The 14,021-nt window shown below is 36.1% G+C and overlaps 1 protein-coding gene across 1 annotated transcript; it reads right to left on the reverse strand.

Moving 5' to 3' along the window:
* Positions 1–12,039: 12,039 nt before the first annotated feature.
* Positions 12,040–12,501, reverse strand: LOC139888564 (uncharacterized). Its single transcript, XM_071871567.1, has one exon. It carries the CDS (start codon positions 12,499–12,501, stop codon positions 12,040–12,042), a length of 462 nt encoding a protein of 153 aa, XP_071727668.1.
* Between the last annotated feature and the right edge of the window lie 1,520 nt (positions 12,502–14,021).

The following is a 14,021-nucleotide window of genomic DNA, read 5'->3' on the forward strand; positions in this document are numbered from 1 at the left end:
TTTAATGTCAGCGTAGCTCTTTTGTCGACTTTGGGCGAGTTTTAACCGTTTTTGAATTTGGATGATCTTCTCGGTAGTTTCTTGTATTATCTCCAGACCCGTAATCTGTCTGTCCCCCACTTCACTCCAACAAATCGGAGACCTGCACTTTCTACCATAAAGTGCTTCAAACAGTGCCATCTCAATGCTCGAATGGTAGCTGTTGTTGTAGGAAAATTCTGCTAACGGTAGATGTCGATCCCAACTGTTTCCAAAATCGATAACACATGCTCGTATCATGTATTCAAGCGTTTGTATCATCCTTTCGCTCTGCCCATCAGTTTGTGGATGATAGGCAGTACTCATGTCTAGACGAGTTCCCAATGCTTGTTGTAATGTCTGCCAAAACTATGAAACAAATCTGCCATCCCTATCAGAGATAATAGAGATTGGTATTTCCATGTCTGGAGACAACTTCTTTCAAGTATAATCGCACCAACTTCTCCATTTTGTCATCTTCTCTCATTGGCAGAAAGTGTGCTGATTTGGTGAGACGATCGACTATTACCCAAATAGTATCATAACCACTTACAGTCCTTGGCAATTTAGTAATGAAATCCAAGGTAATATTTTCCCATTTCCATTCCGGGATTTCAGGTTGTTGAAGTAGACCTGATGGTTTTTGATGTTTAGCTTTGACCTTAGAACACGTCAAACATTCTCCCACATATCTAGCAATATCGGCTTTCATACCCGGCCACCAAAAGTGCTTCTTGAGATCTTTGTACATCTTTTCCGCTCCGGGATGTATTGAGTATCTGGTTTTATGTGCTTCCTTAAGTATCATTTCTCTCAGATCTTCAAACTTTGGTACCCAAATTCTTTCAGCCCTATACCGGGTTCCATCTTCCCGAATATTAAGATGTTCCTCCTATCCTTTGGGTATTTCATTCTTCAAATTTCCCTCTTTTAAAACTCCCTGTTGCGCCTCCTTTATTTGAGTAGTAAGGTTAGTACGAATAATTATATTCATAGCTTTTACACGTATAGGTTCTCTGTCCTTTCTACTCAAGGCGTCGGCTACCACATTTGCCTTCCCCGGGTGATAACGAATCTCAAAGTCGTAATCATTCAACAGTTCAATCCATCTACACTGTCTCATGTTCAGTTGTTTCTGATTAAATATATGTTGGAGACTTTTGTGGTCGGTATATATAATACTTTTGACCCCATATAAGTATTTCCTCCAAGTCTTTAATGCAAAAACAACTGCGCCCAATTTCAAATCGTGAGTCGTATAATTTTTCTCGTGAATCTTTAATTGTCTGGAAACATAAGCAATTACCTTCGTTCGTTTCATTAATACACAGTCGAGGCCTTGCTTTGAGGCGTCACAATATATCACAAAATCATCATTCCCTTCAGGCAATAACAATATAGGTGCCGTAGTCAACTTTTTTTTCAACAATTGAAACACTTTCTCCTGCTCATCCTTCCATTCAAATTTCTTCCCTTTATACGTTAATGCAGTGAAGGGTTTTGCTATTTTGGAAAAATCTTGGATGAACCTTCTGTAGTAACCAGCCAGTCCTAAAAATTGGCGTATATGCTTCAGAGTTTTTAGGGTTTCCCACTTTTTAACGGTTTCAATCTTTGTTGGATCCACCTGAATACCTTCTTTTTTCACTATGTGTCCGAGGAATTGAACTTCTTCCAACCAAATGCACACTTTGAAAACTTAGCGTACAATTTTTCTTTCCTCAACAAATCTAGCACTTTTCTCAAATGTTCTTCGTGCTCTGGATCATTCTTTGAGTAGATAAGTATGTCATTGATGAAAACAATGACAAACTTATCAAGATATGGTCCACACACTCTATTCATAAGGTCCATGAACACAGCTGGTGCGTTAGTCAAACCAAATGGCATAACCATAAACTCTTAATGACCGTAACACATCCTAAAAGATGTTTTCGGAATATCATCCTCCTTCACACGCATTTGATGATATCCAGAATGTAAATCGATCTTCGAATAAACCGACGAGCCTTGTAGTTGATCAAATAAGTCGTCGATTCTCTGTAATGGGTAACGGTTCTTGATGGTAAGTTTGTTCAACTCTCGGTAGTCGATACACAACCTGAACGTACCATCTTTCTTCTTGACAAATAGAACAGGAGCTCCCCATGGTGATGTACTTGGTCGAATGAAACCACACTCCAAAAGTTCCTGTAACTGACTTTGTAATTCTTTCATTTCGTTGGGTGCGAGTCTGTATTGAGCATGAGCTATTGGTGCAGCTCCTGGTATAAGGTCTATTTGAAATTCAACGGATCGATGTGGGGGTAATCCCGGTAATTCTTTCGGAAATACATCGGGAAATTTTTTTGCGACAGGAACATCACTGATGTTCTTTTCTTTAGGTTTAACTTCCTCGATGTGTGCTAGAATGACGTAACAACCTTTTCTTATTAGTTTTTGCGCCTTCAAATTACTAATAAGGTTTAACTTCGCGTTGTTCTTTTCTCCGTACACCATTAAAGGTTTTCCTTTTTCGCGCATAATACGAATCGCATTTTTGTAACAAACGACCTCTGCTCTCACCTTTTTCAACCAATCTATGCCAACTATTACATCAAAACTCCCTAACTTGACTGGTATTAAATCAATCTTAAATGTTTCGCTAACTAGTTTAATTTCTCGATTCCGACATATTTTATCTGCTGAAATTAATTTACCGTTTGCTAATTCCAGTAAAAATTTACTATCCAAAGTCGTCAATGGACAACTTAATTTAGCACAAAAATCTCTACTCATATAGCTTCTATCTGCACCCGAATCAAATAAAACATAAGCAGATTTATTGTCAATGAGAAACGTACCGTAACAAGCTCCGGGTCTTCCTGCGCTTCTGCCGAATTAATGTTGAAGACTCTTCCATGGCTTTGCCCATTTTTATTTCCTTGGTTTGGGCATTTACTCTTGACGTGGCCCGGTTTTCTACATCCATAACAAATAAAGGCGGAATTACTTGTCCCGACATTACTCGTTGCATTATTTTTGTTAATCACCGGTCCGTAGATTTCACATTTCGTCGCGCTGTGACCACCTCTCTTACACTTAGTACACGTTGTCGTACAGAACCCAGTCGGATGGTATCCTTCACACCTCTGACATGGTTTTTGCCTTTTGTTATTATTGTTGGGATGGTTACTGTTGTGGTTGTTGTTGTTGTTGTTGGGACATTTGTTGTAATTATTGTTAGGATTGCGGTTATTGTTGCGATTGTTGTTGCGGTTGTTGGGATAGTTGTTGCGATTGTGGTTGTAATTGTTGTTGTTGTACTGGTGACTCTTGTCACCGTTTTCCTCTCACTTCCTCTTGAGTTGTTTCGTGTTGGCTTCTTCGGCCGCCTGCTCTTTAATTCTTCCCTCAATCAGATTTATGAGTTTATGAGCCATTCGACTTGCCTTTTGTATGGAAGAGGGCTTGTGTGAACTCACATCTTCTTGAATCTTTTCTGGTAACCCTTTTACAAACGCGTCGATCTTCTCTTCTTCATCTTCGAACCCTCCCGGACACAATAGGCACAACTCTGTGAATCGTCGTTCATACGTGGTAATGTCGAACCCTTGTGTTCGTAATTCTCTAAGCTCTACCTTGAGCTTATTGACCTCATTTCTGGGACGATACTGCTCGTTTATCAAGTGCTTGAATGCTGACCACGGTAACGCGTATGCAGTATCTTGTCCCACTTGTTCGAGATAGGTATTCCACCATGTTAACGCAGTACCTATGAAGGTATGCGTAGCATACTTTACTTTGTCTTCTTCAGTACATTTACTTATGGCAAACACCGATTCAATCTCCTCGGTCCACCGTTTAAATCCAATTGGACCCTCGGTTCCATCAAATTCCAAAGGTTTGCAGGCAGTGAATTCTTTGTAGGAGCATCCTACACGATTTCTTGTGGAATTAGTTCCACTGCTAGAACCAGAGTTATTGTTTTTATTTTGCATTGCGGCCTGCACGGCGACTATGTTCGAAGCAAGGAAATCAAGAAAGTCTTCCTCGCTCATGTTCAGGTGCTGAAGAGTAGTTGGTGCCATTTCCTTCAAAAATAGCCAAAGGAATTAAGTTAATCATATAAAATATTAAGAGTAGTCAATAGTATTTCGTAGCATAAAATGAACTTATTTATAAAAGCTTTTTCTTCATATTAGCGTTTTATAAGTTTTAATTCGGGTAGTACCTACCCGTTACGTTCATACTTAGTAGCTAACATACAATTTAACTACTACAATTCTATATGAAAAACTGATTACAATAAATTTCACGTTCAAACTTTTATACAATATTTTACAAATTTACAATACCGCTATTTTACATATAGCATAAAATATAGCACACAATAATTTTGATACAAAACAGTTGTGACAACAATCCTAGTTAATACGCAAGTCGTTCAGCAAAGGCAATAAAAACACGTAATTCATAAGTCCAGAAACAAGTCATGCATTCTGGTTGTACTAATATTATTTCCCATCCTTGGTTATGTGGCAGATAACCATTATGACCGTTAGCTAGGCAGCATGTTGTAACGTCGTCAAAAGGACGAGGGTTTCGTAATGCCCAACAGCCCCGTAACAATCTAAAAACCTTGTTTTTCACCACAACTACCGAATCCGTCACTTGTGGGAAGGTTTTATTTAAAAGTTGTAATCCGATGTTCATTTTCTCACTTTGGTAAGAAGCGAACATCACTAACCCGTAAGCATAACATGCTTCTTTATGTTGCATGTTAGAGGCTCTTTCTAAAGCACGAAGTCCTATGTTAGGATATGTTGAGTCAAAATAGGTTCTTAACCCGTAGCGTAAAATTGCACTTGGGTTCCCCGCATTTAACGCTTTAAAGAAAACCCGGCGTAACTTAAGGTCTCCCCAATGTGATATACCCCATCTTTCAAAAGAAAGCCTTTTATAAACTAAGGCATGCCTGGAACGTTCTTCAAATGTTCTACAAACTAATTTTGCCGTAAACAATTGTGCCGACGAATTCTGACCGACTCTAGACAAGATTTCATCAATCATGTCCCCGGGTAGGTCTTCTAAAATTTTTGGTTGTCTATCCTTAACATCCATTTTGTGTTTTTATACTGTAAAAATAGACGAGGGTAAGATTCATAAAAGATACTTAACAAATAATACAAGCAATTTTTACATTTATCATAAAAGCACAAGCACACTATATTACATATATTACATCGCATGATTACAACTCTTTATTCCGACTCACTTGTTTCTTCTTCTTCGGACTTGGTTTGTTTCGCTAATTTCCTAGGGATATATGGTGCTCCCCTAATACGAGCCGTCATTTTCACAAATGGTTTAGAAAACCCTGTTGGCTTAGAGGTTCCCGGGTTATTGTTAAAATTTAAGAAGTACGGGTGTTTACGATATATATAAAGTTCATCGGGGTTGTAATCAAGTTTCTATATTTTGATACCTTTTCCCTTATTGTTTTCTTTTGCTTTTTTAAATTGGGTCGAGGTAATTTCTATAACATCATCGGAATCCTCGTCGGGATCCGATTCATCAGAAAATTGGTAATTTTCCCAATATTTTGTATCCTCGGCGGAAACACCATTGACCATTATTAACTTTGGTCCGTTGGTTGAGGATTTTCTTTTATTTAATCATTTAATTATAGGTATTAATATTTCTTCCTCTGAAACCTCTTCTTCTTCCGGTTCCTCCTCTTCCGGTTCCTCTTCTTCCGGTTCCTCCTCTTCCGATTCCTCCTCTTCCGGTTCCTCCTCGGGATTTTGTGAATCTTCCCAAAATATATTCGACTCTTCATTATTATTATGTGAGTAGATGGGATTTGTACTAGAAGTAGACATCTATCACACAATATCAAACACGTTAAGAGATTAATATATCACATAATATTTACATGTTAATAATATATAGTTTCCAACAAAAAGTGTTAAGCAATAGTTTTTGAAGAAAAAACGGTCGAAGTCCAGACTCACTAATGCATCTTAACAACTCAGTAAGACAGACTAATGCAAAATTCTGGTTCTCTAAGACCAACGCTCGGATACCAACTAGAATGTCCCGTTCATATCGATTATAAACGTTCCATATTAATTGATTTCGTTGCGAGGTTTTGACCTCTATATGAGACGTTTTTCAAAGACTGCATTCGATTTTTAAACAAACCATAACCTTTATTTTATCAATAAAGGTTTAAAAATATTACGACGATTATCAAATAATGATAATCAAAGATATAGCATTTTCACACGATTATTACATAATGGTTTACAATAATATTACACATCAATTTAAATCTTCGAATGCAGTTTTTAAACATTATTATACAAGCATGCTGACTCCAACTCTTGTCCATAAATTAGCATGCAACAGCGGAAGCTCTTAATAATCACCTGAGAATAAACATGCTTTAAACATCAACAAAAAATGTTGGTGAGTTATAGGTTTAACCTATATATATCAAATCGTAATAATAGACCACAAGATTTCATCTTTCAATAACATACAATCTGTATAAAAATCATTCATATGTTCAACACCTGGTAACCGACATTAACAAAATGCGCATAGAAAATTCCCAAAACAGAAATCCGTCTGTATTAATAACTCAAAGTACTAAAGCATACCATTTTCCAGTATGGGGGGACTTAGTTCCCGTAGATCTACCTTTAGGATTCGCGTCAATTAGGGTGTCTTCCCTAATTCTTAGGTTACCAAGCTAAAAGGGTGATATTCGGTATTTATAATCCAACATAGAATGTAATTTCAAGTACTAGTGTCTATTTTGTAAAATATTTACAAAACTGCATGTATTCTCATCCCAAAAATATTAGATTTAAAAGTGGGACTATAACTCACTTTCACAGATTTTTACTTTGCAGGAAATAAGACTTGGCCACTGGTCGATTCACGAACCTATAACAAATATGTACATATGTATCAAAGTTTGATCAAAATATAATTACAACATTTTTTATTACGTTTTAATGATTTGAGTTTGTTAAGTCAGCAGTCCTCGTTAGTAACCTACAACTAGTTGTCCACAGTTAGATGTAGAGAAATAAATCAATATATATTATCTCGAATCAATCCACGACCTCTGTATACAAGTCTCAGGCTAGATCACAACTCAAAGTATATATAATATTTTAGAATCAACCTCAACCTTGTATAGCTAACTCCAATATTACTGCATATAGAGTGTCTATGGTTGTTCCGAAATATATATATAGATGGGTTGATATGATATGTCAAAACATTGTATTCGTGTCTATGGTATCCAAGATTACATAATATATGTTAGAATACATGTATAATACAATATAAGTTAGTTAAGTTATGATTTGTATAAATTTGTTACAAATTTCACGTAGCTACAACAAGCAAAATTATCCAATCTTGTTTGCCCATAACTTCTTCGTTTTAAATCCGTTTTGAGTAATTCAAGTTGCTATAGTTTCATATGAACTTAAGTTTATGAATCTAAACATAAAAAGTATAAGTTTATAGTCATAAATACAATTTACAAGTCATTTTTGTAAAGGTAGTCATTTCAGTCGAAAGAACGACGTCTAGATGACCATTTTGGAAAACATACTTCCACTTTGAGTTTAACCATGATTTTTGGATATAGTTTCATGTTCATAAGAAAAATCATTTTCCCAGAATAATAGCTTTTAAATCAAAGTTTATCATAGTTTTTAATTATCCAAATCAAAACAGCCCCCGGTTATACTACGACGGCGTATATCCGGTTTTACGGCGTTCTTCGTGTTTTCAAGTTTTAAATCATTAAGTTAGCATATCATATAGATATAGAAAATGTGTCTAGTTGATTTTAAAATTCAAGTTAGAAGGATTAACTTTTGTTTGCGAACAAGTTTAGAATTAACTAAACTATGTTCTAGTGATTACAAGTTTAAACCTTCGATTAAGATAGTTTTATATATATGATTCGAATGTTGTTATGAACATCATTACTACCTCAAGTTTTGTGGATAAACCTACTGGAAATGAGAAAAACAGATCTAGCTTCAAAGGATCCTTGGATGGCTTGAAAGTTCTTGAAGTAGAATCATGACATGAAAACAAGTTCAAGTAAGATTTCCACTCAATATAAGATTGTTATAGTTATAGAAATTGAATCAAAGTTTGAATATGAGTATTACCTTGTATTAGAAAGATATCTTACTACAAATAAGAAAGATTTCTTGAGGTTGGATGATCACTTGAAATGGATTTGCAAGATTGGAAGTAAGCTAGTAAACTTGAAAGTGTTCTTGATGTGTTCTTGAGTTATTGTTTTCTATGTTGATCTAGTTTAGGATTTATGAGCTAGATTGAGCTAGATTGAGATAGATTTTGATGAAGATGTTGAAGAACACTTAGAACAATGGAAGAACACTTGAGAGAGAGTTGGTTGATGCATGAAAGTTGAAAAATGAGAGTGTTATGAATGATGATGGGAAACGTGATACTACACTTGCATATAAGGTTCCTTTAGTTTGTAATTTTGTGAGATATTTCATGCTAGTTGCTAAATGATGGTTCCCACATATTTAGGTGACTCACAAGGGCTGCTAAGAGCTGATCATTGGAGTGTATATACCAATAGTAAATACATTTAGTAGCTGGGTATTGTATGAGTACGAATACGGGTGTATACGAGTAGAATTGTTGATGAAAATGAATGAGGATGTAATTGTAAGCATTTTTGTTAAGTAGAAGTACTTTGATATATGTCTTGAAGTCTTTCAAAAGTGTACTAATACATCTAAATATACTACATGTATATACATTTTAACTGAGTCGTTAAGTCATCGTTAGTCGTTATATGTAAGTGTTGTTTTGAAACCTTTAAGTTAACGATCTTGTTAAATGTTGTTAACCCATTGTTTATTATATCTAATGAGATGTTTAATTATTACATTATCATGATATTATGATGTATTAATATATCTTAATATGATATATATACATTTAAATGTCGTTACAACGATAATCGTTACATATATGTCTCGTTTCGAAATCCTTAAATTAGCAGTCTTATTTTTACATATGTAGTTCATTGTTAATACACTTAATGATATGTTTACTTATCATTTATAATATTTAAACATAGTGTATCAATATCTTAATATGATTCATATGTATTTAGTAAGACGTTGTTATAACGATAATCGTTATATATATCGTTTCGAGTTCCTTAATTCAATAAACTCATTTTTATGTATATCACTCATTGTTAATATACCTAGTGAGATACTTACTTATCATAATTTCATGTTAACCATATATATGTCTATATATATAACATCATGTAGTCTTTACGAATTTGTAACTTTCGTGAATCTCCGGTCAATTTGGGTGGTCAATTGTCTATATGAAACCTATTTCAATTAATCAAGTCTTAACAATTTTGATTGCTTAACATGTTGGAAACATTTAATCATGTAAATATTAATTTCATTTAATATATATAAACATGGAAACGTTCGGGTCACTACAGATAGCTATCATTCGAGTCTTAACGCCACTCTTTTCAAAACTCTATATGGCCGCAAATGTCGTTATCCTATTCGTTGGGCCGAAGTAGGTGACAAGCAAATCACCGGGCCTGAACCCATTCATGAAATAACCGTTAATATCATTCAAATTCAAGAAAGGCTCAAGACGGCCCGTTGCTAGACGTAAACCTATCGAATTCCAAGTGTGTGACCGCGAAATGTTAAAAGTCTCACCTTGAAAAGGTGTAATCCGTTACGGGAAACATAGAAAGCTAAATCCGCGATACATTAATCCTTTTGAAATCTTGGGGCGTATTGGACCCGTTGCTTACCGTTTCGAACTTCCAACTCGGTCGAATTTCCGTTCATTCTGCATACCATGTATCAAACTTAAAAAAGTGACTTGCCGAACAAGAACTTGTTATTCCTTTTGATGAACATACTATCGATGACAAACTTTCCTTCCTAGGAGAACCGGTTGAAATTTTGAATCGTGAAACCAAACTTTAAAACGACGTAAAACCCTGACTGTCAAAGTTCGTTGAAATGCCCAAGGAAGTACCCTCACTTATTCGTAGAATTGGCAACGCAAGATCTCGAGGAAGAAACGATGACTACTACTTCCAACTAAATTTCGGGACGAAATTTCTTTTAAGGTGTAGGTAATGTAACATCCCGCATTTTTCCGTTAAATTTATTCTAACGTCATCTTTTTTTTAGATAATATCTTTCGTTATCTAAATTCGTATCTTTTGTTAACTAACGTTCTTAATATTTCCGTTATTTAATTATAACATCTCTCGTTTACCCTAGCGTTTTTAAAATAATTCATTTGGTAAATTCTCGCACCCGACTACAAACTTGAGGGACTAATCTCGTCACTTGACCAAACTTGGACAACTAGTCACCCACCTCCCACCATTTTCCTCATTTTCCTTTTCTTTTTCATTTTCTTTCTTTTATCTCTTCCAAACTTGCATTCTTTTCAACTGCGTATGTGTAAATTGGTTTCCCGAATCATGAAATGCATTTTATGAACTTGAAACTTTGATAATGAACTTTTAACGATCATTCGACCAGGATTTTGATTTTTGTAAATGATATTTTTGGTAAATGAAATGTTTTTAGTTGTATTCCTCGTCAAAATACCTTTCCAACGATATAAGATACGTGTTTTGAATGTTTACGGTTCATTAGTTATGGTTGTTTGAAGTTGGATTCGTGCTTGAGTGTTCAAAAACTGCCCAGACTTGCTGAACAGACATTCTGAGCGCCGCTCAGGATCTTGGAGCACCGCTCCGGGCCCCGGCTATCCAAAAATGCACATTTTCATTTAATTCTAACTATGCTATGCACCCCTGATCAACATGAAACTTGGCCAACATACTTATATATGCTTATCTTTCATAGAAAAATTGTCGGATACCTGACCCGACCCCGTTGACTTTGACTTTAACTTTGACTTTGAATTTTAGTCAAACTTAACCAAACACTTATGCAATCGTTCTAATCTTCTTTTATACTTATATCTTGCATGAAACTTGATAACGTGATTCACATGCTATATATTCGAGTCGTAACGAGCCATAGGACTAATTGAACACATTTCGCCTGACCTTGTGTCGTAATCGGTTAATTGATATAACTTGTTCTAACCCGAGGTGAGATCATAGTCCCACCTTTTCAACAACTTTTACGCTTTAAACTATGGGATGAGAAACATATACGTATCATACTTTTATGCTTTGAACACAAGTACGAAAATAAACATTCCACAGTGAGTTAGAACAAAAAGCCTCAATTCAATTATCATTAGTTACACTTACAGGGAGTAAACGTGAACTTATATTATGTGATCACATGGGCTTGACGAGCCTCATTCGGACGGTTCGCTACCGTCGGCGGATGAAATATATTTTCTGGTTTAGTGTATGTTCTAACACTACGTAACAGGGTGCAAAATAGTTAAGTCTTGATAATTAGGTGCTCGCGAACATACTTTTGGAATGCAAACGATTTGGATAATCAACTATACAAAATCTTGTGGTTCAAAAATAACGTTTACAAATACACCTATGATTTCACCAACGTTTTTCGTTGACAATTTTCTATATGTTTCTCAAGTTCATACTTGGCTACTTGATACATGCTTCCGCACACTTAGATTACTTGCTTGGGGTCAAGCATACATGCATACGATAGTGATAGCACCTTTAGATTCAAGTATATTTGTTTACATACTTACACTATTTATAGCAACCATGGTTTTCAACTTACATTATGTCGCAAGTCATTTCATTTATACTTTATACTTTTGTAAACTTAAACTCTTTGTCGAACCGTTTGGTAACTTAAAACTTTACAAGTCATGCACGTTTTAAATGAATGCGACATAATTTTGGTCAAAAGCGTCTTATTTAGGGACTATGACCACGTTACGGGACCTAAGTTAACGGCGCCGTCAATGACGATTTTGGCCGGGTCATTACAGATGTCACGGAGCTTTGCTTACTGGAGCGTGCAGCTGACATGACTGACATTTGCGTATTACCTCCGAAGCATCTCTGTACATTAACGGCCAATAGTATCGGAGCCGCATTATTTTGGACGCAACTGTTTTGTGCCCTGAATGCAAAGCGCACATTCTCTCGTGCACTTCTCGTATGATTGACTCTGCTTGAGTTGGATTAAGACACCGCAAATGAGGTCCCAACAAGGACTTTCTGTATAGAATGCCTTTGTCTAGCAAATACATTGATGCTTTCATTTTTATCTTTCTTGCCTCTGTTGAATCTACTGGCAATGTACCAGTGTTCAAAAATTCCACTATCGGTGTCATCCAACTTGGCTGATCTTCTTCAACTAAGGTGGATACACCATCTGTATCAATGGATTTAACTTTCACTTCCTCAACCCAAATTTCTTTCTGAAAATGGCTGAATGTTAAGGCGGCCATCTTACTCAGCGCATCCGCCTTTTTGTTCAATGTCCTTCAAACTTACGTTATCTGAAATAAATCAAAATCTACCGCGATTTCTTGCACAAGTTTCAGGTACTTTTGCATCAATTCATCATGTGCTTCGAATATCCCATTGAATTGATTTGCAGCTAGCTGTGAATCAACGTATATTGACAACTCTTTTACCTCCAAGTATTTTTGTACTCATATTCCAGATAATAGTGCTTCGTACTGGGCTTCATTATTTGTTACAGGGAAGCTAAAACGCAGTGCGAAGGTGTATTCTTCTCCTTCTGGACTTTTTAGGACTATTCCTACCCCTACGCCTTCTGGATCACAAGCCCCATCTGTGTGCATTTCCCACAGTTGTTCGGGCAGAGGCGGTATTTCTTTTGACTCATGCGAGATTTCAATGTCTCCGGCTGTTTCAGCCAGATTAGATAATCTGCTAGGACTTGCCCTTTTACCGCACTTCTTGGTGAGAAGCTTATCTCGTGCTCACCTAATTCAATAGCCCATTTAGCCATGCGACCATAATTTTCTGGTTTGTATCGCACCTGCTCAACAATTATCAGCGAATATAAATTTTCGAGATCTTTTCAAGCAATATTGAGCTTTTGACAATATTTGTTTTTTGTCATACCTGCTTTATTGGTTGGTCCATTAGGACCATTATTGGATGCGCTTGGAAATATCTCCTTAAGAGTCTAGCTGTATGCACGAGCGCATAAACCAGTTTTTTGATTGCAGGCTAATTTAATTCGCTTCCCGTTAAGGCTTTACTAACAAAATATACAGGCATTTGTACCTGTTCGCATAGCATAATATATATGATAAATTACTATTGAATTATAAATAACTAGGTGTTAATTTGAGGTGCGTACTTGTCCCCTGTTTGCTATCAATACTGAACTTATTGCTTCTTTTGATGCCGCTAAGTAAAGTATTAGTGTTTCCCCTGCAATAGGCGTAGTCATTGTGGGAAACTCCTTCAACAACTTTTTCATCTCTTGAAAAGCAACTTCTGCTCTGTCCATTTGAAATCCGTTTTCTTCAAACAATTTTTTAGCGTTCCAAAAAATGGCAGTTATCGTTCTGCAGATTTTGATAAGAATCTTGTCAATGCTGCCAGCTTACCCGTCAAACTTTGCACCCTCTTCTTACTTCGAGGTGACGACATGATTTCGATAGCTTCTATTTTCTTTGGATTTGCAAGTATTCCACGTTCAGTAATGATATGACCGTGAAACTTCCCTTCTTCTTCTCCAAAGCTACACTTCAACGGGTTCAGCTTCATGTTTATCTTCCTTAATGACGCGAATGTTTCTAATATATCGTCCAATAAACCTTGCTCTGTTGTGCTTTTTATAACCAAGTCGTCCACGTATGCCTCTAAATTTCTACCAATTTGACTCTTAAAAGCTTCATCTATTACGCGTTGGTATGTTGCTCCGGCGTTCTTTAAACTAAACGGCATCTTTGTATAACAATAGATGCCTTGGCTTGTGTGAAAGGCA

Source organism: Rutidosis leptorrhynchoides, chromosome 2 (genome assembly GCF_046630445.1).
Source record: "Rutidosis leptorrhynchoides isolate AG116_Rl617_1_P2 chromosome 2, CSIRO_AGI_Rlap_v1, whole genome shotgun sequence".
NCBI classification, from domain to species: Eukaryota; Viridiplantae; Streptophyta; class Magnoliopsida; order Asterales; family Asteraceae; genus Rutidosis; species Rutidosis leptorrhynchoides.